Source organism: Podarcis bocagei (assembly GCF_964188305.1).
Source record: "Podarcis bocagei genome assembly, chromosome: 16".
NCBI lineage: Eukaryota > Metazoa > Chordata > Lepidosauria > Squamata > Lacertidae > Podarcis > Podarcis bocagei.
The window spans coordinates 39,069,831-39,094,855 of record NC_138142.1 but is presented as its reverse complement, the minus strand read 5'-3'; the positions used below and the strand labels follow the sequence as shown (position 1 = coordinate 39,094,855).

The window sequence follows — 25,025 nt, the reverse complement described above, 5'->3', positions numbered from 1 at the left end:
CCCCGAAGGGGGCAATGACAATAAAGATATTAATAATAATAATTTAAAAAAACATGGTTTGGTCAGAGAACCGCATTGCAAAATTCAGAGAAGCGCGAATCCCGAAGGCCGGCTGCGTCTTGCTCCGTAAAGGGCCGTTCGCCTTCAAACGAGAACAAAATCAAATTCTTTCCCCATCCCCAGTGGGGAGAGGGGCTGCAGCGCCCACAGAGACTGAGCCAAATGCTTGCACGCCACTAGTCTCGAATGGCAGGTCTGTTGTCCTCCCTGGATCTTTACCCATGTGATGGAATCTTGCTGTTGCTCCATCTGCTCTGATCTTTTTTTAGAAAACTCACCCCCCCCTCCGGTCCCTTCCCGGACTGGTTCCTGTTTTAAACACACCCTGGCTCAAGCTCCCATTTACAGATGCCAGTTTTCGGAACAGGTGCTTCTGTCCCTTGATTTATCTCTGGTGCCCCCCCGGCTCCTCTGCAAAGATTAGCCAAGAGGGGGTGACAGTACAGTATCTGCGTGTCCAGAGGGGGTGTGTCAGATGGGTCTAATGACGGCATTTTCCACCCCCCACCGCTCCTTGTCTTTTCCTTTGCCTGGTGCTGTGACCCAGTTTCATCATCTCTTCCCAGATCTCATACCTTCGAAAGGGGAAGGGAAATGGCAGAAGGTTTGGAAGTCTCCCCCACCCCTTCATAAATCCCAGCGTGGAGTTCTGGGCTCTTACAAAGAAATCCAGTGCCAACATCTTCCAGAATGTCTCTCCAACGATCAAGGAAGTGAGTGGTGATGACCAGGTTTGGGAGAGATTCTCTAAAATCTGTGCAGCCAACTTGGCATTAAACAAAACTTGAGTTTCGCCAGTGGGTAAGAGGATTCAGAAGCGGCACTGTTTTCAGACAGGGCAACATTGGTCTTGCCTGTTTCATGAAGCTGGGCATTTTTTTTTTTAATGGGCAGCCATTTCTTCTATAAAATAGGTACTTTCAGAGAGCAATTGGAAAGGGGGGAAAGTGAAGATGGGAAAGGCAGGTGGAAATATATTTACCGTATTTTTCGCTCCATAGGGCGCACCGGACCATAGGGCGCACCTAGTTTTTAGAGGGGGAAATAAAGAAAAAAATCCCACTGGCTGTCTTGGCTTCCTCTTTAGTCACGCACAACCTCTCCATCCGGGAGAGGCTGCGCGCAACTTTGGCAGAAGCCAAGACAGTGAGCGGGATGGATCCCGCTCGCTGTCTTGGCTTCGTTTTTAGCCATGGGGCTGTGGTGGGGGAAGCCTGAGCTTCCCCCAAACCCAGCCCCCAGAACAGGTCTGGGAGCGGTGGCAAGCACTGCAGATAGCTGCCCGAAGCCCCGGGAGCTCAGCGCTGCACTCCCCGGGCTTTTGGCTGCAGGCTGCTATCCGCAAGCCTTCGGAGCCCAGCGGGAACTCCTGCCGCGCTCCGAAGGCTTGCGGATAGCTGCCTGAAGCCTGGAGAGCGAGAGGGGTCTGTGCGCACCGACCCCTCTCGCTCTCCAGCCTTCAGCGAAAGCCTGCATTTGCTCCATAGGACGCACATACATTTCCCCTTCATTTCTGGAGGGGGGAAAGTGCATCCTATAGATCAAAAAATAGAGTAAGCTGCAGTTGTGGGAAGGTGCAACTCAACTGATGGTGGAAGAGGTCTTGGCATCAGCTAAGTTGCCACTCCTGTATCCACAGAGAGTTTGGTGGAAAGAGCCAGTTTCGCTTTAGCTTCTAATCTCAGCCATTCACTCATTTTTTTTTTTTTAAAATACAAAATTCATACGAGAGCTATGCAGGGCTGAGTGTTCTCCCTTCCTTTCTTCAAGTCATACTGACAAGGCACGTTGAGAAAAATCTGCAACAACAGATGGTAGGGACTGCCACCTTTGCTCCCTGAACACCTGGCACACACAACAACTTTGCCTGCATTCCCCATGCAACAAATTCTGTCTGCTCAACCCACATATTCTATCCACTCGACCCAGAATTTTCAGCCTTGCCCTTTTGGGTTCTGTGAGCTGCTCCTAGCTGCAATAGCACAGGGGTGGGACAATTTGGTTCAGTTTGCTAATTGACCTTGTTCAGTACAGTGGTGCCTCGCAAGACGAAAAGAATCCGTTCTGTGATTCTCTTCGTCTAGCGATTTTTCGTCTTGCGAAGCAAGCCCATTGAAGGATTAGCGGATTAGCGCTATTAGCGGCTTTTAGCGGCTTATCTGCTGATCGGATCAGCTGATAAGCGGCTTAGCGGCTTAGAAAAAGGGGGGGGAGGAAAAAAAACCAGCAGGAACTCGCAAGACATTGTCGTCTTGCGAAGCAAGCCCATAGGAAATTCGTTTTGCGAAGCACCTCCAAAACGGAAAACTCTTTCGTCTAGCGAGTTTTCCGTCTTGCGAGGCATTCGTCTTGTGGGGCACCACTGTATGTCTATACCAGTGGTTCTCAAAGGGTGGGCATACCTCAAGGCTGTGGCATGCCACAGTGGTGTGGAGGGAGAGGATGGTAAGTGTGGCAGGAAGATTGATGGACAATCAGTATTATACCTTGGGAATGATTCATGTTCTTAGGTAGTTGCCTTGTTTTATACTTTATGGACGTCCCATGAAAGACCTGCATTGGCTCCCAGTACGTTTCCAAGCACAATTCAAAGTGTTGGTGCTGACCTTTAAAGCCCTAAATGGCCTCGGTCCAGTATACCTGAAGGAGCATCTCCACACCCCATCGTTCAGCCCAGATGCTGAGGTCCAGCACCGAGGGCCTTCTGGCGGTTCCCTCACTGCAAGAAGCAAAGCTACAGGGAACCAGGCAGAGGGCCTTCTTGGTAGTGGCACCCGCCCTGTGGAACACCATCAGATGTCAAAGGAATAAACAACTACCTGACATTTAGAAGACACCTGAAGGCAGCCCTGTTCAGGGAAGTTTTTAATGTGTGACATTTTAATGTATTTTTAATCTTTGTTGGAAGCCGCCCAGAGTGCCTGGGGGAACCCAGCCAGATGGGTGGGGTACAAATAACAAATGATGATGATGATGATAATGAAGAAGCAGTTGTGTTGTACATTATAAATCGAGCACTGCTAGGAGTTGTTTCTTTCCCCCCTTTTCTTTTTGTTTTCCAAAGTATTTCTTATCAATAAAAAATTCAATGTGGCACGAACAAAGCAGTTCCTCTTCCACTGAGCTATTCCCTTTCCCTGTGTCCTGGTTCCAATTTAACTAAAGGCATAGGCAGTACCCTTGTAAAGGTAAAGGGACCCCTGACTGTTAGGTCCAGTTGCGGACAACTCTGCGGTTGCGGTGCTCATCTCACTTTACTGGCCAAGGGAGCCGGCGTACAGCTTCCGGGTCATGTGGCCAGCATGACTAAGCCGCTTCCGGTGAACCAGAGCAGTGCACAGAAACGCCGTTTACCTTCCCGCCGGAGTGGTACCTATTTATCTACTTGCACTTTGACATGCTTTCGAACTGCTAGGTTGGCAGGAGCAGGGACTGAGCAACGGGAGCTCACCCTGTTGCGGTGATTCGAACCGCCAACCTTCTGATCGGCAAGTCCTAGGCTCTGTGGTTTAACCCACAGCGCCACCTGTGTACAGTCAGGCAATTGGTGCATCTGGTTGACTACATGGATTGGAAGCAGCTCTCCAGGGTTTCAAGCAGGGGTCTCTCCTAGACCTAAACCTTACCCAGAGATGCCAGATCAAGCACAGCAGATCGGTGACAGGCCTCCCCCCCACCAGGAAATACTGTAATGCTTCTCAAAACAACATGCAATGTTAGGGCTGCCATACATCTGGACATTACCGAGATTTCAAAGGTAGAATTTCAAAAAGGTGGCACTTTGTCCTGGATCTTTTTTTGTAAAAAAAAGGGGTCTTCCTAAAAACTTTTGGGTCGTCCTGGTTTTTACTTTTTGAAATATGGCAACCCTATGCAAAGTGAAACGAACCTATCCTTTAAAATTTGCACTTCTCTGAAATTTTGCAATGCACTTCTTCAACACTTTGAAATTGTATAGAAATGTGTATATTAGCAGAAAGCGTGCATGAAAATAACATTATTTACTAGGGGAAACTGCCTTGCAAAAATGTGTAAAATAAATATCAGGCAAGATCACACAAAAATGTGTCTATTTGGAGATGCTGAACATTTTTCCACGCAAAATTTCGTGCATCTGGAATCTGGGAGTTTTTGGTTCACGTTGTCACGATGAGGTCTTTGAAGCAAATGCCAAGTCGTGAACGTGTGTGGCACTTTGAGGCTCAAACAACAAATTCAGTCCCTTGCCCTGAGGAGGATACAATCCAGAAGCTGACTATGCAGCAGACTTTGACAGAAGGGGAAAGATGGAGCAACTGTGGTTAAGAGGCCTACAGAAATGTCTTTGAGGTTGAGAATAAAGACAGGGGAAATATGCCAATTTAGATTTCCATTAGGGCCTCACCTGCCCCCATGTAATCCTCTGTTTTCCTCGTTGACACATCAGTTTGTGATTTCTCTTTTACGTTTTTGGGGGGAGGTCATCATGAAAATTCATCAGCAGTTTAGTGAGGATGTTTCCTAAAATAAGACATGTTTGTAGGTAATTTCCCCCTTACAATATACATTTTTGCAAAACGAGTTCCTCTGAGTTAAGGCGTTTCTGTGTGTTTTCTTTTCACCAGCAGATGTATGCTTTGGTATATGCATTTTCGTGACTTGGCTGGGGAACTGCGGTGCCAAATTCAGAGAATTGCAAATTCTGAAGGCAGGAGCGACTTTTTTTTATTCATGTATTTGTTTCAGAAAGTGTGCCTTTGGTAGGTAAAGGGACCCCTGACCATTAGGTTCAGTCGTGACCGACTCTGGGGTTGCGGCGCTCATCTCGCTTTACTGGCTGAGGGAGCCGGTGTACAGCTTCCGGGTCGTGGCCAGCATGACTAAGCCGCTTCTGGCGAACCAGAGCAGCGCACGGAAATGCCATTTACCTTCCCGCCGGAGCGGTACCTATTTATCTACTTGCAATTTGACATGCTTTCGAACTGTTAGGTTGGCAGGAGCAGGGATCAAGCAACAGGAGCTCACCCCGTCGCAGGGATTCGAACCGCCGACCTTCTGATCAGCAAGTCCTAGGCTCTGTGGTTTAACCCACAGCGCCACCCAGCAAACAGTAGCAGATCACTCCCCATTTGTGATGACCCGCAATTAATATTCGGAGGAAAAGTTGTGTGTGTGTGTGTGTGTGTATACAAGGTGTCAGTTACTAAAATAAAACCAGCCGCCTCCGGGATGTGGCCTTCTGCCCGCCCCCGAATTCTGCTTTCGGGATCCAAAATACTACAACCTATTTTTAAAGCATCTGTTGCAGACCTTTGCCTTTTGGGGGACAGATCAGGTTGCAGAGACTCAGCTGTCTCTAGGTTGCTGGCCACAAGCAATTGATGTCTTTTCCCCCTCGATTATCACGAGAAAGCAGGAGCTGGGGGCCGCTGGGGGAGTTTATGGAGGAAAGCTGGCAGTTTCCCACAGGGGGAGTTTGACGAAGCAGCATTCTAGTTCACATCAAGGTAAGCATTTTGGTTTATTCTTTCTGCATTTCTTTTCATGCACACACACACACACACACACACACACGAGAGAGAGAGAGAGAGAGAAAGAGATACATACCACTTAGTTTTGAGATACCGACCATTTTAAATACGTATCCTCAGAGGGGAGGCTGCTTCCTCCTTTCTTGTGACAGCAGGTTGCCGTGGGTGAAAGAGGGGCACTCTGCACATGCTCAAAGGCATCTTCGTGCATCGCTTCATATCTGTTTCTTTAAAGAATCGACTTGGCCAAAAGATGAGACAGAGGTAGTGCTAAGTGGGCAAGGTTTATGGAGAGGTAGAAAAGAGCACGTTTGGTATAAAATTATGATCTTAGCTGGTATGCTTGTTATTGCGTCAGGATGGAAAGAAAAGGATAAATAGACAATGGGAAAATGGAATGACTATGTTTTTGAATATATACAATCTGATATATTTGAGCAGGTAATGACGGAAGATACATGGGAAAACAAACGTCAACATTTTTTTAACAAATGGACAAGTTATAGGAATTGGATAGCTAGAACTCCAGATTGATGGACTAAGTAAATGATAGAAAGGACTGATACGACCCGAAACCAGGAAGAAGGGACGTTGGATGAAAATCAGAAATATGAAGGGATTTTTTTTTTATGTTAACTTTGTAATCAGTGTAAAATTATTGAAATTTGAGGGTTTTTGTCGGAAAGGAACTAAATTGGCTTTAGTGGAAATGTTTTCAAGGAGAAAAGTAGGAATGTGATGTGTTTCTGAAATTTTAAGACTTTCAATATAAGATAAGGATAAATGGAATAAGGTAAATTGAATAATAGATTATGCTAAAAGAGGGAAAGGCTATGTTGATTAATAAATAAGATAGAGCGTGAAGATTAATTATTTAAATTAAAATTGAGAAATATGGGAAGAATTTGCTGAAATAACGAACTAAACTAGAATGCAAAAGGGGAGGTGTGAGGAGGTCCAAGAATTAAGCAAATGAAAACTGTAATTTGAGACTTGTATATTTCTTTTTTTTCTTTTTCCCCCTATTTCTTTCTTTACTGTTTTCTTTTTTGGGTTAGGGTTGGGCTTTTTTATATGTATTGATAAAACTCTGAATAAATATCATTTGAAAAAAAAAGAGGAATTGGATAGCATTGGGGGAAGCCAAACCAAGCATCCAAATTAGAATGAATAATCCGTGCACATGGTTAAAGATTTGAAGAGAGAACAATTTTTGGGGGGAGGGGTTAAAGGAGAGGGAGGAAGGGGGGAAAAATTAGGAGAAATGAGTAGGGACAAAAGTATATACCATTATGCATAACTAACTGGAGGATGCATGTTATGGTTAGATTTTCGACTGAATGATTTTTTTTGGTAAGTTATTCGGCATCCCTGGATGAAAGTGTGATTATAAAGAATGGGGGGGGGGAATGGTTTATGGAGTGGTGTTTCATTAAAAAAAAAGACCCCAAACCCCTGAGTTAATTCTTCCAGTTCCTTTTCCAAACAGAAACCAGATGAAGGGGAGAAGAAAATAGAATGAGAGAGAGAGAGAGAGTGCAGCTGAATATGACGCTCAAGGCAGGTGATATTCCAGGCCTTGGTGCTGATTCATTGATGGCTTTCGATGATAGCAACTCACCTCCGTTCTCCACAAAGCAAAGCATTTATGTCAGATGCTGCAACTCAGAGGGAAGATGCATTAAACCCAGTTTTGGCTTGCTGTTATGATCTTGAAGGTATCCACTCTTCTTGAGAAATGCCCAAAGGGGCATCGCGCCATCGACCTTCAGGGTGGTGGTGAAATGCTGCAATTTTATCGCCGAGAAGGGCTACTGCTCTGTCGGCAGAGCACCTGCTTTGCAAGCAGAAGGTCCCAGGTTTGAATCCCCACGGGGCATCTCTAGGTGGGGCTGGGAGAGGACGGTGCCCGAAACCCTATGCCAGGGTGTGTGGCAGGAGGGGATGGCAAGTGTGGCAGGAAGATTCAAGGGCAATTAAAAAAGACAAACATTTTAACATTTCAGTGTATGGTAGCTTAGTACAGCATGTGTGTGTCTGTGTGTATACAGTGGTACCTCCGGTTGCGAACGGGATCCGTTCTAGAGATCCGGCCACATCCCGAGGAATTCACAACCGGAGGATCACTTCTGTGCATGTGTGCATGGCGAAACCCAGAAAAATACTTCTGGGTTTGCTGTGTTCACATCCCAAAGTTTATGTATCTAGACAGTTATGTAAGCTGAGTACGACTCTCTCTCTCTCTCTCTCTCTCTCTCTCTCTCTCTCTCTCTCTCTCTCTGGATATACAAGCAGGCGAGGTGAGCTCCCATTGCTTGGTCCCTGCTCCTGCCAACATAGCAGTTCGAAAGCACGTCAAAGTGCAAGTAGATAAATAGGTACGGCTCTGGCGGGAAGGTAAACGGCGTTTCTGTGCGCTGCTCTGGTTCGCCAGAAGCGACTTAGTCATGCTGGCCACTTGACCCGGAAGCTGGACGCCGGCTCCCTCGGCCAGTAAAGCGAGATGAGCGCCACAACCCCAGAGTTGGCCACAACTGGACCTAATGGTCAGGGGTCCCTTTACCTTTTATACAAGCAGAAATAACAGTATCCACTCCAAGGGCAATGACTGTTTTTTTATACTTCTCCATGACATATTGTTGTGAAGAGGGATTTTAAGCTCTGACAAAAATGCAAGATGCAGAAAAGAGAAGGGCTTACATTTGTGTTGATAAGGAGATGAGAGTTTGCTTGTCTTCAATTAGACCTAGAATAAATGAAATTGTCCGGCCAAAGCAAACTCGCACCCTCTGACTGAGTTTGTATACGTAAAGCACTTCTGCAAGAGGCTCATTTAAAACTATATTTTGGGAACGACTTCTGTTCTTATGTAGCTGTCCCTTGATCGTATAATAATAATAATAATAATAATAATAATTTATTATTTATACCCCGCCCATCTGGCTGGGCCTCCCCAGCCACTCTGGGCGGCTTCCATAAAAACCAAAAATACAGTAAAATGTCATATGTTAAAAACTTCCCTGAACAGGGCTGCCTTAAGATGTCTCCTGAATGTCAGGTAGTTGTTTATCGCTTTGACATCTGCTGGAAGGGCGTTCCACAGGGCGGGCGCCACTACCGAGAAGGCCCTCTGCCTGGTTCCCTGTAGCTTTGCTTCTCGCAGTGAGGGAACCGCCAGAAGGCCCTCGGCGCTGGACCTCAGTGTCCGGGCAGACTGATGGGGGTGGAGACGCTCCTTCAGGTATACTGGACCGAGGCCGTTTAGGGCTTTAAAGGTCAGCACCAACACTTTGAATTGTGCTCGGAAACGTACTGGGAGCCAATGCAGGTCTTTCAAGACCGGTGTTATATGGTCTCGGCGGCCGCTCCCAGTCACCAGTCTAGCTGCCGCATTCTGGATTAGTTGTAGTTTCCGCGTCACCTTCAAAGGTAGCCCCACGTAGAGCGCATTGCAGTAGTCCAAGCGGGAGATAACCAGAGCATGCACCACTCTGGCGAGACAGTCCGCAGGCAGATAGGGTCTCAGCCTACGTACCAGATGGAGCTGGTAAACAGCTGCCCTGGACACAGATTTGACCTGTGCCTCCATGGACAGCTGTGAGTCCAAAATGACTCCCAGGCTGCGCACCTGGTCCTTCAGGGGCACAGTTACCCCATTCAGGACCAGGGAATCCTCCACACCTGCCCGCCTCCTGTCCCCCAAAAACAGTACTTCTGTCTTGTCAGGATTCAACCTCAATCTGTTAGCCGCCATCCATCCTCCAACCGCCTCCAGACACTCACACAGGACCTTCACCGCCTTCACTGGTTCTGATTTAAAAGAGAGGTAGAGCTGGGTGTCATCCGCATACTGATGAACACCCAGCCCAAACCTCCTGATGATCTCTCCCAGCGGCTTCATATAGATGTTAAAAAGCATGGGGGAGAGGACAGAACCCTGAGGCACCCCACAAGTGAGGGCCCAAGGGTCTGAACACTCATCCCCCACCACCACTTTCTGAACACGGCCCAGGAGGAAGGAGCGGAACCACTGTATAACAGTGCCCCCAGCTCCCAGCCCCTCAAGACGGTTGTGTTCTACGTTATAAATCAAGCACTGCTATCCACTTAACACAAGGCTACCTGCTTAAGAAACTGGATGTAGAATGTGATTAATGACTTAGGAAAGCGTAATGAAGACATCTGAATGTAAATTAAAGCAGCAGCATGCAAAACAATGAATGCATAATTCACTGGATATGCAGAAAGGGGTCAAGAAATATACTATATCTGCATGTGGGGCAAGACAAGGGGGAATATTTGGGCTATACGTGGGATGGTGAAGCAGGTTTTTAATAATAATAATAATTGTGCAAAAAGGAAAACAAAATCCACCTGCCTTCTTGAAAGGATCTTCCACCTCTGTTTTCAACCATCTGAATAAGGAATACCCATATTTTATAGGGACGCGGGTGGTGCTGTGGGTTAAACCACAGAGCCTAGGACTTGCCAATCAGAAGGTCGGTGGTTCGAATCCCCGCGACGGAGTGAGCTCCCGTTGCTCGGTCCCAGCTCCTGCCAACCTAGCAGTTCAAAAGCATGTCAAAGTGCAAGTAGATAAATAGGTACCACTCCAGCGGGAAGGGAAACGGCGTTTCCGTGCGCTGCTCTGGTTCGCCAGAAGCAGCTTAGTCTTCCTGGCCACATGACCCGGAAGCTGTACATCCTCGGCCAATAAAGCGAGATGAGCACCGCAACCCCAGAGTCGGCTACGACTGGACCTAACGGTCAGGGGTCCCTTTACCTTTACCTTTTATATTTTCAGGACAGACACCGTCCAACCAGTTGAAGGAAGTGTTCCCCACTGCCAAGTATTTTAGGGGAGGGCTTGTTACCAGTCAATCCTGGTGCAATCCTCAAAAACAGCAAGTTCTCCAAAGATTGCCACCTACCCAAATTTCACCAAATGTGCAAAGCAAAGCTCATGCCAGAAACTTTGTATTGTTTTTATTTTGAAAGGAAAAGGGGCGAGGGCAAGACTCGCAATCAGAATCATGTCTCTGCATCTGGGTGGTTGCATACTATATCAGCCACCCAGCTTTGTGCCCTGTAGATCTGCGGAACTCCCCGCCCATTGACTTCAGGCAGGTGCCATCTTCGCTGTATTCTTTCTGGCTCCTGCTAAAAACATTGCCATTTTGGGAAAGCCTATTCAAACAAGCAGAACGTTGACATGTGTTAGTTAACTTGGTTTTTTTTAATAGCTTATCCTTGATTTTAATTACATTTTGAATATTTTAAACGGTTATTTTTAACTTTATTCTTTTTTATAAACAGTTGTGAAGTTCCTTTTCTTAAAAATAAAAATAAAGGGGTATATAAATGAATTGAAAATCAATGCATCATGCAGATGTATGTTTGGTATAGAATCTGTCTTTTCTTCTTTTCTGTCTTTTTCTATGTTTCCAGGCACAATTTCAAAGTGTTGGTGCTGACCTTTAATGCCCTAAATGACCTCAGCCCAGTATACCTGAAGGAGCATCTCCTCCTTCCACCGTTCAGCCCGGACACTAAGGTCCAGCTCTGAGGGCCTTCTGTTGGTTCCCTCACTGCGAGAAGTGGGGTTACGGGGAACCAGGCGGAGGGCCTTCTCGGTGGTGGCACCCTCCCACCAGATGTCAAGGAAATAAACAACTCTCTGACTTTTAGAAGACATCTGAAGGCAGCCCTGTTTAGGGAAATAATAATAATAATAATAATAATAATAATAATAATAATAATAATAATAATAATAATAATAATAATAATTAATATCCCGCCCATCTGGCTGGGCTTCCCCAGCCACTCTGGGTGGCTTCCAACAAAGCATTAAAATACAGTAGTCTGTTAAACATTAAAAGCTTCCCTAAAGAGGGCTGCCTTCAGATGTGTCCTAAAAATCTGGTAGTTGTTCTTCTCTTTGACATCTAATGGGTGGGCGTTCCACAGGGCGGGTGCCACTACCAAGAAGGCCCTCTGCCTGGTTCCCTGTAACTTGGCTTCTCTCAGGGACGGAACTGCCAGAAGGCCCTTGGCGCTGGACCTCAGTGTTCGGGCAGAACGATGGGGGTGGAAACGCTACTTCAAGTATACTGGACCGAGTCTGTTTAGGGCTTTAAAGGTCAGCACCTACACTTTGAATTTTAATGTTTGATGTTTTATTCTGTTTTTAATATTCTATTGGGAGCTGCCCAGAGTGGCTGGGTAAATAAATAATTCCTCTTCTTCTTCTTCTTCTTCTTCTTCTTCTTCTTCTTCTTCTTCTTCTTCTTCGTCTTCTTCGTCTTCTTCGTCTTCTTCGTCTTCTTCGTCTTCGTCTTCTTCTTCTTCTTCCTACTACTATTATTAGTTGGCTTTTCTTCCAGACAACCACTGAAAGAAAGAAGGAAGCAAAGAGAACGGAGGGAGAGGAACAATCTGGGTAAGAAACGTTCCTAAACTCTGGATGGATTGGAATGGGGAGACTCGCCTGCTCAATGAGGCCGGGACGCTCGACGAATGCTGGTTTCATCATTAAAGCGCTCTTCCTTCTCCTGCTTTGTAGACATGGTAAGGACTCGACAGGCAATTGGCTGGATCCAGCAGACTCTTCTGCTATACAGTGGTACCTCGGGTTAAGTACTTAATTGGTTCTGGAGGTCCGTTCTTAACCTGAAACTGTTCTTAACCTGAAGCACCACTTTAGCTAATGGGGCCTCCTGCTGCCGCCGCGCGGCCAGAGCACGATTTCTGTTCTCATCCTGAAGCAAAGTTCTTAACCCGAGGTACTATTTCTCGGTTAGCGGAGTCTGTAACCTGAAGTGTATGTAACCTGAAGTGTCTGTAACCCGAGGTACCACTGTACAGTGGTGCCCCGCAAGACGAATGCCTCGCAAGATGAAAAACTCGCTAGACGAAAGAGTTTTCCGTTTTTTGAGTCGTTCCGCAAGACAAATTTCACTATGGGCTTGCTTCGCAAGACGAAACGTCTTGCGAGTTCTTGCGAGTTTGCTTCCTTTTTCTTAAAGCCGCTAAGCTGCTAAGCCGTTAATAGCTGTTAATAGCCGCTAAGCCGCTAAGCCGCTAATAGCCGCTAAGCCGCTAATAGCCGTGCTTCGCAAGACGAAAAAAACGCAAGACGAAGAGACTCGCGGAACGGATTAATTTTGTCTTGCGAGGCACCACTGTACCTGTTTAAACCAGCCCTTTATTCAATCAATCAGTCCTTTATTAGGCATAGCAAACCACACATTATAAATCAAACACCGTATACAGATTGTGGAAAATATGAATTCAGCATAACAATTTGCATAAATAAAACAGTATAACACTACCACATCACCGACAATTCAAGAACCACTAAATCTCTCTATAATGGCCCAGTCTTTCCTCATGGACAGCACTCAAAAATTTAGACACCATTAAAGTGATTTGATCATTCCTGTCCGAGAGCAGGCCCTGAACCGTTGGCAGCATAGAACCAAGCCTGTTAGATTGTAAGGCCTCTAACAATTGTCTTCTGGCATAAATGCCAAAATCACAAGAAAAGAAAATATGCTCCAACGTATCAGGTTCCTGCCTACCACATTTGCAGAGACGCTCTGCTTCTGGGAGAGCTAAATATCTTCCTCTTACTATCACCGAGGGAAACATATTAAATCTCCAGCCCTTTATTCAGAACCACAAGGACTGGGAAACTGGATATTATTTTTAGGACTGGATATTATTTTTAGGGCAAGGACTGCAGCTCAGTGATTGTACGAGTGTGTTGCTGAATTCTCCACAGTTATCTTTGCAAGGAAGGAGGGTGGAACAAGGTGTCCCCCCCCCCCTCAGCTGCCCCACGTGATCCAGTGGACCCCTGCCAGCATGGCACTGCAACGAACACTGAACTGTTTTATATGTCGGAAGAATTTAGTCTTATAACTTATAATTTATTACCTTTTAAAGTACCTTAAAAAAAAAAAGCAGAGTCCTTTTCGTTGGGGATAATTCAGTGGAAATTCCCAGGTGTCAAAAAAGACTATTTATGCATGCCACTACTGTGGCCCATGTTTTGTTAGCCCATAAATGGAAAACGAGTGAGGTCTCAACCAAAGAAGAGTGACGGAATACGTGCAGCTTGCGGATTTAACATATAGAATAAGAGAACAAGAAGAATGTATGTTTAAAGAAGACTGGAAAATGCTTACTAAATAGATGGATGAAAATTGTGTTCATTTAAAAGCTCCGGTAGCATTAAGATAAATTCAGCAGTGAATATAAGTTTTGATGGAAGTAATGATGGATTACTGAATGGTTTAGTTGAGGGGTCAGCAAAATTTTTCAGCAGGGGGCCGGTCCACAGTCCCTCAGACCTTGTGGGGGCCAGGCTATATTTTGGTGGGGGGAGATGAATGAATTCCTATGCCCCACAAATAACCCAGATATGCATTTTAAATAAAAGGACACATTCTACTCATGCAAGAACACGCTGATTCCTGGACCATCCATGGGCCAGATTTAGAAGGTGATTGGGCCAGATCCGGCCCCCTGGCCTTAGTTTGCCTACCCATGGTTTAGTTCATGTAAAATATGCAGGGGTGTATGGTATGCAAAATGAACCACGGAAAGAGAAGAAGGGAAGTCATTGATTTAAGGTTGTTTGAATGAATATTTTGAAATGTAAATCAGAAAGTTTTACCTGACTCTGATCTTCGTGGCTGTTTTTCCCCCCTTTCTCTTCCTATCATTACCATCATTGCTATTTGGGTTCTGCCCTGCAGCATATTCCCACTGCAAGATCTTGCGCTGCAACTCCGAGTACGTGGCCGCCACGCTCAACTTGCGTGGCCCCAACAAGCACGCCAGCTACTGCAACACCCTGCGCTCCTACTCCCGCTGCACTCGCAGGACGGCCCGTACCTGCCGTGGGGACCTCGCCTACCACTCTGCCGTCCACGGCATCGAGGACCTCATGATCCAGAACAAGTGCTCCAAGGAGGGGCCCACTTCGCCGCGGCGACCCCCTGCGCCACCCCCTGCACACCAGGGTTTGGAACCCCCAGAGATCTGCGATTACGAGAAGAGCTTTTCCCGGAAGCACAACAGACCCCCCACGTACCAGCACTGCGCCATGTTTGGGGACCCCCACGTGCGGACCTTCAGCGACGAGTTCCACACATGCAGAGTGGAAGGTTCCTGGCCTCTCCTGGACAACAACTATTTGTTCGCTCAAGCGACAAGCTACCCTGTCTTGAAAGGATCAAACGCAACAGCTACTAGCAAGGTAAGAAACGGTGACCTCTACAGGTGCCCCATTAAAGTTTCCCATGGCTTGTGTCATTGGTGGTGTGACCAGGGAGAGAGCCTCATAATTACTATGGACATTTGTAGCAAATTGCATCTGTGACAGTTGCCCCCCTTGGTGTGCTGGTCCCGTGGGTTTCCATGAGGTGAGGTCTGAGTCCAGTCCAAAGTCGAGGGAGCAGTGTTGAGGCCATCCATCAAAGGTGAAGCTGGGTCCAAGGCAGGGAGTCGGGTGAGGTCAGGAGATCCGGCAGGACAGGGTGCAGGCAGGAACCGGCTACCAACAACGTTGCTCCCGCAACATGGGACTGGGGCTGATTGGCTTTTATCTGCCCTGAGGCATAGGGTGGCCCCAGTCCACAGGTGGCTCCCCTCTCCTGGCCTGGAGGCGAGCACTCCTCCTGCAGGAACTTAGTTCCCTCCGCCTCTCTGCCCTGAGCCGCTGCAGCTCAGGAGAGGCTGGATGGTTACTGGACCCAGAGGCAACCTCAGCTTCCTCTGACGGGGCTGAGAGTGGAGCACCTGCAGGCAGTGGGTCCTCCATCACCTCAGGAGCCAGAGGAGACTCAGCTGACGCCTCCACCTGAGGATCCAGCACAGGTGAGGACCCTTCAGGCTCAAGCCCCAACCCCAGCTCATCTGGTTCTGGAGGTGGGGAATCCTGTGCAGGCTGGGATTCCTCAGGTTCAGCCTCCGAGTCCGAATCCCAGGCCATCACACTAGGTGTGTGACATCATACTGGGTTCATAGGGAAAGGGTTAACTAATTGTAAAATGACTAACCAATGGGAACCTAGGGGGAGGAGTTAGAGTTAGGGTGGAGAAGACAGTCTGGAGTTAGAAGAGACAGATAAGGTAAGTCTGGGTTGGGCTAGTCTGGTGTGAGAGAGTGAGCGAATTTGTTAACAGGAGTCAGTCAAACAGTTGAGATAATCAGTCAGAAGGTATTAGGAAGGTATAGGCCGGTATAGAAACTAAAGTTAAGATACTGACACGAATATCATCGGAGAAACCATAAACTTGTTAATGTCTGTAAAAGAAACTTGGGTTTTTTTTGGTTCACTTTTAACAACTGTCTGGACTCAGTGTTTTACCAGAGAGTAACTGGTTGGTGGCAGCGGGGAAGCGAGCACAGTGGTGGCACAGGGATCAATAGACCGTTAAACGTCCAGGAACCCTCTGTGATCACCACAGTATCTAAGACCTATCGGCGGGAAGACGCCAGGTTCACCTGCCCATATCTTCAGTCAAAGGGTCTCAGGCAGGAAGTCACTATTCTGACATTCGGATTTGGAGAAGGGCTGCTGGTGAGTGTAGACGCGACTGGGCTGGGTGGAACAAAGATGCGATACGGCACACTCATTCACACTCATTGCAACACTGTATATATCAGAACCGGAAAGCCTCAGGCCAGGGGGTGGGGTTCATATGGGGCTCACTCCTCCCACTGGACTGGATATCCAGGGCCTTCCAAGTCTTCTCTCTCCTCTTCTAGGGGGAGGATACCCTCCAGATCTGGCAGAGCTAATTAGGGCCCTGAAACCTGAAACAGGGTTGTAAAGACTGCAGAGAGAATAATTGGGTGCACTCTTCCCACCTTAGATCAAATCTATGCTGCCAGGTGCCATAAGAAAGCGGCAGAGATAGCGCAGGATAGTACGCACCCCGGAAATGATCTCTTTCAGCTTCTGCCTTCTGGAAGAAGGTACAGGGATATAAAGGCCAGGACTAGCCGCCTGAGAAACAGTTTCTCCGCAAATGCAATTCTGGTCCTAAACGCAGCATAAGGGGTCTCTATACTATAGTGTATTTTAGAATGGGGTTTCAGAGTTTTTAGGGGGTTTTGAATGTTTTATGTAGCTTTTATATAGTTTTAATGTAGTTTTAAAGTAGTTTTATGTAGTTTTTCAATTTCATTGTCCTGCATGGGACAATGACAATAAAGATATTGTATATTGTATATCGAAAAACAAAACAAGCACGGCCATGGTCACCATGCCCTATACAAAAAATTATGCCACAGGAGACACATTCGGAAGTTACACAACACCACACTTACATCTCCGTTGAAACCAGGGATGGATCTACACTGAACTGCTGTAACGTTATGAGAATGATATTAGATATAATTCAGGCACGTCCATCTCCCAAGAGACTGCAATGTACTCCCAGTATATAAAAAAACTGGCAGTGATCTACCAATTGTCATTGGTGGGAGGAGGAGCGTGTGTGGGGTGTGTGTGCAGGGGGAGGATTGCCCAGAGTTTTTGAGCTTTTTAAAGGGGGGACTGCCCAGGGTTGTTTTGGGAATGATTCTGCGATCTGCCACGAGCAGCCGGGGATCTTTCGGTAGATCACGATCTAGTGGTTGGACATGCCTGACATATATCATTCTAAAACATCACAGGGCATGCTTGTTAATTAAAGCGGGTTTTAGCTTTGTTTTTTCTTTTCTTTGAAAAGCTATCTCCCTACTGCTAATGGCTGGTTGCTCTGCGCAGCCCACCTGTGTCACATTTTAATAGCGTGTTATGAACGTTAAAAGTAGGACGTCATGTGTCCATATAGGTTATCAAAACCATTATTTAACGTTAAAAACCATGCGTGTAGATCCGCAATAGGACAACAAAAGCATATGAACCCACACTCCGTAGGAATAAGAGAATAAGAGAGGGAATAAGACAGGGAACCAGAGGTGGGCGGATATCCTCCGGTTTACAGAAATTAATGGCAAGTACCAATTTTTGTTTTTGCCAATGAATATTCTATGAATAGGGTGCAGCAAAGCAGGATTCCCTAAGGGAAGGGCTGGTTTCCCCTGCAGCAGAACAAATACGAACAACCCTCCGCAGTGTCTTTCTCCCAAATGCAGTGTCAGCTAAGGAAGAACCCGCCTGCTTTAGAATTCTTTGCAAAAGTAAGAGCAGAGGCCCAAGTGGCTGCCCTGCAGATGTCAACAACCGGGAAACTGCCCATGGCTGATGTTACCACTTCCCTTAAGGAGCGACGAGTCCCCTAGGAGGACTCTTCAAGTTCGTACATGGAGAACTAGAGAGGAGAAGAAGAGAGATACCTGAGAGGACGTATATTCTGAAGCACACGGGGCTCTTCGATGGCCATCTGCCAGAGATTCCTTACCTGGGATTCCTGCATTGCAGGGGCTTGACCCTTGAGATCCCTTCCAACTCTGTGATTCTCTGAGGCAGTCAGTGTGTGTGTGTGTGTGTGTAAAGGACCCCTGACAGTTAAGTCCAGTCGTGGATGACTCTAGGGTTGCAGCGCTCATCTCGCTCTATAGGCCGAGGGAGCCGGCGTTTGTCCGCAGACAGCTTCTGGGTCATGTGGCCAGCATGACTAAGCCACTTCTGGCGAAACCAGAGCAGCGCACGGAAACGCCGTTTACATTCCCACTGGAGCGGTACCTATTTATCTACTTGCACTTTGTGCTTTCAAACTGCTAGGTTGGCAAGAGCTGGGGCAGAGCAATGGGAGCTCACCCCGTCACGGGGATTTGAACTGCCAACCTTCCAATCGGCAAGCACTAGGCTCAGTGGTTTAGACCAGAGCACCACCCGTGTCCCGTGTGTGTGTGTATGTATATGCATATGTATTTATACACACAGATACACATACCCACTACCCACAAACATACAAAATTCCTCCTGAAAAATCTGTCAGGGTTTCAGTGTGCATTTCTCTTCCCTGTACACATTTTTGAAAAATACTAAATGGGTCAGCTCACAGCTTTCACACTCCCAGGGAAGATTAAGTGGCTTGGGCACACATGGAGAGCATGAAATAGTGATGTGGTCTAAACCACTGAGCCTCCTGGGCTTGCAAATCAAAAGGTCGGTGGTTCAAATCCCCATGACGGAGTGAGCTCCCATTGCTCTGTCCCAGCCAACCTAGCAGTTCGAAAGCACACCAGTGCAAGTAGATAAATAGTCACAACTGCGGCAGGAAGGTAAACAGCGTTTCCATGCACTCTGGTTTCCAATGTCCCATTGCTCCAGAAGCGCTTTAGTCCTGCTGGCCACATGACCTGGAAAGCTGTCTGTGGACAAACACCGGCTCCCTTGGCCTGAAAGCGAGATGAGCCCCTCAACCCCATAGTCGCCTTTGATTGGACTTAACCATCCAGGGGTCCTTTACCTTACCTTTTTACCTCTCTCTTTTCAGCTCACCATCATATTCAAGAACATGAAGGAGTGCATAGACCAGAAAGTCTACCAGGCGGAGATTGACAACCTGCCGGCGGCTTTTGAGGACGGATCCACGAACGGGGGCGAGAAGCCTGGAGGGAAAAGCTTGAGCATCCACGAGCGCACGCCCGGGCAGCATGTGGAGATCCTCGCCACCTACATCGGCACCACCATTGCTGTGCGCCAGGCAGGGAGGCAGCTCTCTTTCTCCATCCGGGCGGCCGAGGACGTGGTGCGCTCCTTCACGGAGGAGCAGGACCTCCAGCTGTGCGTGGGAGGCTGCCCTCCCAGCCAGCGCATCTCCCAGACCGAGTGCTGCTGTAGCAACGGAGCCATCCCTGCGCAGAAGGCCCAGCTCCTGTGCAAGGAGAAGCTGCCGGTGGAGGACGTCTACTTCCAGTCGTGCGTCTTTGACGTGGTGACATCGGGAGACGTCAACTTTACGCTGGCTGCGCACGCAGCCTTGGAGGACGCCAAAGTCTTCCACCCGGACGCCAAGAAGCACCATCTCTTCCAAAGCGATGCAACTTGCATGTCCCATTGCTCGGCCTTCCTCCTCACCATCACGTTGGTCCTTTCAGCGTTGCAGCTACACTTCTGAAGGTTTCTGGGGACTGGTGGAAAGGTGTATGGTGCTAGTTTGAGAGGATATTTGCGAATGGGGTTGACTCCCCCAGAAGTATGGCCCTCAGCAAACATGGGACAGGGCAAACTGTAAAGCTGTAAGAATCTGGGATGGATGGAAACAGGGCACCCTGACCTTCAAAGCTTTATTAGGGAGAGGAAAAGCTGAGAGTGGAAATGGACAAATCTCTTGATTTTGACCTCTCCGCTCCTCATTCCTCAAATCTTAAATTCAGCGTGTCACACTTCCACATCATTTTTTATTTATTTAACAAATCCTCATGAAAATTTGTCAGCGTTTTGGTGAGAATTTATCCTAATATGCACATTGTTTTTGCAAGCAATTACTAGGAATGCATTCTTGTACACTATTTTACCAAAGTATGCACACTTTTCACCCTAGCAGATGCATATTTGTACACTTTTTCTTTGTTAGACAGCTGCATCGCAAAATTTGGAGAAGTATGGATTTCTAATGACATCTGTGCTTCAGTTGGCGTATTATTTGGTGCTGCAAGTGGCGAATATAGGGCAGAACAGAGAATTATGTCTGCTTACACTCTTACTGTGTGTGCCCCATGTTCTGCCTGACACCCTGTTAAGCTCGCTTGCTCATCTCAGGTACAGTGAAGGTCATGGCACCATCTCTAGCACTGAAGTCATCTCTAGTCAACTGCCAATCCAACAGCCTTCTCTACATGAACCAGAAGGGGGACACCATCTTGGTTTTTTTTTGAAGGGGATTGGACTAGACAACCTTTTGGGTGCCTTCCAACTCTACAATGCTAAGATTCTCCTCCATCTCAGGCAGCAAAATGGCTTCGGTAGTCTTGAATCAACAAATCTCAATGTAGCATGCCCAGGAGAACATTCCTCTCTGGAATGAGCCCTGACATCGTGGCCTGTTGACTCCAGGGCAAGCCTACTGATATGAGGAAGACTAATACTAAGGGACGCGGGTGGCGCTGTGGTCTAAACCACAGAGCCTAGGGCTTGCTGATTGGAAGGTCGGCAGTTCGAATCCCCGCGACAGGGTGAGCTCCTATTGCTCGGTCGCAGCTCCTGCCAACCAAGCAGTTCGAAAGCATCTCAAAGTGCAAGTAGATAAATAGTTACCATTCTTTTGGGAAGGTAAACGGCGTTTCCGTGCACTGCTCTGGTTCGCCAGAAGCGGCTTAGTCATGTTGGCCACATGACCCAGAAGCTGTACGCTGGCTCCCTCGGCCAATAAAGCGAGATGAGTGCCGCAATCCCAGAGTCGTCCACGACTGGACCTAATGGTCAGGGGTCCCTTTACCTTTACCTTTACTCTAATACTAGGGGACAGGGTGGTGCTGTGGTCTAAACCACAGAGTCTAGGGCTTGCCAATCGGAAGGTCGGCAGTTTGAATCCCCATGATGGGGTGAGCTCCTGTTGTTCAGTCCCAGCTCCTGCGCACCTAGCAGTTTGAAAGCACGTCAAGTGCAAGAAGATAAATAGGTACTGCCCCAGATGGGAAGGTAAACAGCATTTCCATGCGCTGCTGTGGTTCACCAGAATCAATTTAGTCATGCTGGCCACATGACCCGGAAGCTGTCTGCGGTCAAATGCTGGCTCTCTCAGCCTATAGAGCGAGATGAGCGCGGAACCCCAGAGTCGTCTGCGACTGGACCTAACGGTCAGGGGTCCCTTTACCCTTACTCTAATACTGCTGATGTGTGCATTGCAACCTTAGGCCCATATAACGTGTGCTGATTGAAACCTACTGGATCTGATCGGGGAGGGAAATTATTGAGGAATGTAAATAAGAAAGGGGGGGGAATGATTAATATATTAAAGCTGAAGACTTTAAGAGAGGTTGCATTTGTTCGTGGAGACTGTGAATGTGATCTGCTGATGGTGTCATTGGTATCCGTTATTGATGTTGCATGGAAGCGTCATTCCACGCCAAATCACTTGGTGTCATGTGCTCTTGCGACTCAATTTTTTTTTAGGTTGAGAGATAACCTCAAATTATTTTTTAAAAGATTTTTTGGTCCATCATTGACCATATCGCATGTATTGGAAACAAAATAGCTTTGACCATATCATTGCAGAAGTGTTTTACACAATAAAATGAGTAAGGGCTCTGAGATGTATTTTGTTTTTCTTAAATAATCAATAAAACTGAATTTTTAAACTATATTAGATGACATTGTCACATAAGAGGGTACAATTTCAACTATTCTCACAAATGTGTGAGTTATTTCAGGCTCAAAGAGACCATAAAACTGTACAAATAATATTTTTTTGGTAAAAAATATTCTTCAAAATCAATTTATTTTATTGACACAAAAACACCCTCCTTATTTTTAAAACATAACAAGTACATGGTTAGCCCATTCTACAAAAAAGTATGAAACATGTGCTAGTTGTGGTTTGTGCGCTATGGCTTATCAAATCTGTTGTTGTTTAGTCGTGTCCGCCTCTTCGTGACCCCCTGCACCAGAGCATACCAGGCCCTCCTGTCTTCCACTGCCTCCCGCAGTTTGGTTAGACTCATGTTTGTAGCTTCAAGAACACTGTCCCACCATCTCGTCCTCTGTCGTCCCCTTCTCCTTGTGCCCTCCATCTTTCCCAACATCAGGGTCTTTTCCAGGGAGTCTTCTCTTCTCATGAGGTGGCCAAAGTCTTGGAGCCTCAGCTTCACGATCTGTCCTTCCAGTGAGCACTCAGGGCTGATTTCCTTCAGAATGGAGAGATTTGATCTTCTTGCAGTCCATGGGACTCTCAAGAGTCTCCTCCAGCACCAGAATTCAAAAGCATCAATTCTTCGGCGATCAGCCGGGAACAAAATCTACCGGGAATAAAATGACAAAAATTCACTTTGAATGGTTGGTGACCCTTTTCTGTGGCACTTAATACCATTTTTATACCTTATTTTGGAAAGATGTGGAAAGAGACCACAATTAGCTTTATTTTGATACCAAAATAAGCCCAGTTGAAAGATAAGTGAAACAGGAGGTTTTCTCTAAACTGACACAGAAATTGCATTAGCCTAAATCACTAAAAAATCGAAGTTTTCAAAAAAATTATCCTGCACCCAAATTTGGACCAAAAAATCTAAAAAAATAATAATTTGAGGTTATCTCATAGCTATCTACATAGCTATGAGCTATCGCATAGCTATTTTTTAAAAAAAGAAAATCTGAGTTGTGAGAGCACGGTCGAATATTAAAATCAGTTGATTTGGCATGGAATGACCTGGAAACTAAAAGGGGAAGAAGAATGAGTGTTTGTGTTTGTGTTTGTGTGTGTGTGTGGTGACGTAGCCTGCAATGAATTTCTAGATTTTGATTCCTTCAAGCCACGTCACGTCACAATGATTGGGTACGAGACATATTCCCATATTGTGCTCCCTCCAAACCTGCCTCCAGCACTGACAGTGTTCGCTTCTGAACTGCTTCCGTACGGCCTCCGTTAATCCTCAAGTGTTTGGCATTAAAAATACATCTATTTTTGAAGCCTTCATTTCCTCTCATCTGTTTCTCCTTTAAGCACCCGGCTTGCAACAGGTGAAGCTAAAAATAACTCGCCTTAAAGAGGGCGGGGGGTGTCTCTCCTCTTCCGTTGGAAAAATGAAATGCATACAAAACAGGGTGTCCAGCAATGAAGTCAGAAAGGAGAGGATCCCTGTATCTCCAATTCAGACATTCCTCCTAACTTTCAGTACACCAGTTCATGCGTATTTTCATTGCCGCTCCAGTCACCAAATGTGCAATCTAATCTCTCTCTCTCTACGGTTGTGTTTCTGACAAACAGGGCCGGTGAAAACAGGCAAGTCTAGGTCCCTCTCCCATTAAATAACATGCACAGTTTAACCAAGGTTTGGATGGCCACCTGCCATGGATGATCTGGCCGAGATTTCTGCAGCGCAGGGTGTTGGACTAGATGATGCTCATGGTCTCTTCCAACTCCGCAATTCTATGATCCTGTGATTCTAAAGGTACAGGACTTCACTCTTCTACAGAGGGTCACTCTACAAAGTGTTTTAAACCAACGACCCACAAGAGGGCGTGCTGAAGTTAATTTAACGGCTTGGAGGCGTGTAGTGAGAAATTGGCAGCCAGAACGGCAGACGATCTGGGCAGGAAATTGAATTAAATTGCAAACACTGCAAACTCTGTATAAAATAGCTGCATAAACAAAATGCTGTCACGGTCACACAAAATGCACAGTTTATGTTCACTGACTCTGTGCTATATTGCTCTTGCACAGCGCTTAGAAACTACAATAATAAGCAATAGATATATTGCTAATCCATCCATCCATGCTATTACTGGCACAGCACCTATGTATTTGAATGGAAATAGTTTCCCGGCAGCCTCCAGCTCTCCTTTCATGAGCTCTTGTGTGGACAAAGAACTTAGCTTGCTGGCTCCCTAACCTTTTTTGGTCCCCCGCACCCTTGATTCCATAAACTCAACCCCAGTGCCCCCTACCCTATGTTGTGAACCACCCTGAGATATACTGGTACAGAGGTGGTATACAAATTTAATAAATAAAATGATAATATGCTATAAGAAGGGACACAGGTGGTGCTGTGGTCTAAACCACAGAGCCTAGGGTTTGCCGATTGGAAGGTCAGCGGTTCGAATCCCCGCGACGGGGTAAGCTCCCGTTGCTCGGTCCCTGCTCCTGCCAACCTAGCAGTTCAAAAGCACGTCAAAGTGCAAGTAGATAAATAGGTACCTCTCTGGTGGGAAGGTAAACGGCGTTTCCATGCGCTGCTCTGGTTCGCCAGAAGCAGCTTAGTCATGCTGGCCACATGACCTGGAAGCTGTACGCCGGCTCCCTCGGCCAATAAAGTGAGATGAGCGCCGCAACCCCAGAGTTGGTCACGACTGGAACCTAGTGGTCAGGGGTCCCTTTACTTTTATGCTATAAGAAGCATTATTTAGAATAGTGGCTCACACAGCCCACTAGAAGCAAAGCAATAAAATTCAATGCAGGAACAATTAATTGCATGTTTATTCAAAATCCAACTAAAACTACGTAGTTTAATCAGTTTAACAAAAAATGATGAACGTGACCCACTGATACGAGGTTTTCAACGTCTGATAGACATTTACACCTCCAGTGCCCCCCTGCCCCCTTCTTAGCTCTCAGCACCACCAGGTAATCTCATTTCCCCGCAGGGGGCTGTACCATCCTCTTTGGGGACCACTGGGTTGGAAAGATTGGTAGCAGAATTTGCCGATGGTAAGCCCTGGAAGGAATACTCGAAGGAAAAATACAAATAAAGAAAGAATGATCCCTTCTGCAGTCAATCCACTGCCCTCCTGCCTTGTGTGTGCCAAGAAGCCCAGGTCACTGCTGGTCACCT

At 46.7% G+C, this 25,025-nt stretch overlaps 1 protein-coding gene and 1 pseudogene across 5 annotated transcripts in view; one reads left to right on the top strand and one right to left on the bottom strand.

The window, feature by feature from the left end:
* LOC308575098 (heat shock 70 kDa protein 1B pseudogene) overlaps nt 1-25,025 on the bottom strand; it is a 264,638-nt pseudogene that overhangs the window by 42,810 nt on the left and 196,803 nt on the right. The window lies entirely within an intron of this gene.
* On the top strand, nt 603-23,163 carry LOC308575158 (hemojuvelin-like). 4 transcript variants are annotated; one of them, XM_081173714.1, is made up of 4 exons: nt 603-773; nt 11,954-12,137; nt 14,333-14,835; nt 19,034-23,163. In XM_081173714.1, the coding sequence occupies exons 2-4, from the start codon at nt 12,044-12,046 to the stop codon at nt 19,655-19,657; spliced, it is 1,221 nt and encodes a 406-aa protein (XP_081029840.1). In that variant the 5' UTR covers nt 603-773; nt 11,954-12,043; the 3' UTR covers nt 19,658-23,163. The 4 variants fall into 4 exon arrangements, with proteins under 4 accessions (XP_081029840.1, XP_081029842.1, XP_081029839.1 ...); XM_081173716.1 differs by having other exon boundaries at nt 603-791; XM_081173713.1 differs by lacking the exon at nt 603-773 and adding an exon at nt 5,388-5,546.

Bases quoted from the DNA above. Each gene is read 5' to 3' on its own strand.
- LOC308575158 (XM_081173714.1), top strand. From the start codon at position 12,044: ATGGGGAGACTCGCCTGCTCAATGAGGCCGGGACGCTCGACGAATGCT. The intron at 12,138-14,332 runs GTAAGGACTCGA...TCTGCCCTGCAG, and splicing joins TCTCCTGCTTTGTAGACATG to CATATTCCCACTGCAAGATC. The intron at 14,836-19,033 runs GTAAGAAACGGT...CTCTCTTTTCAG, and splicing joins ACGCAACAGCTACTAGCAAG to CTCACCATCATATTCAAGAA.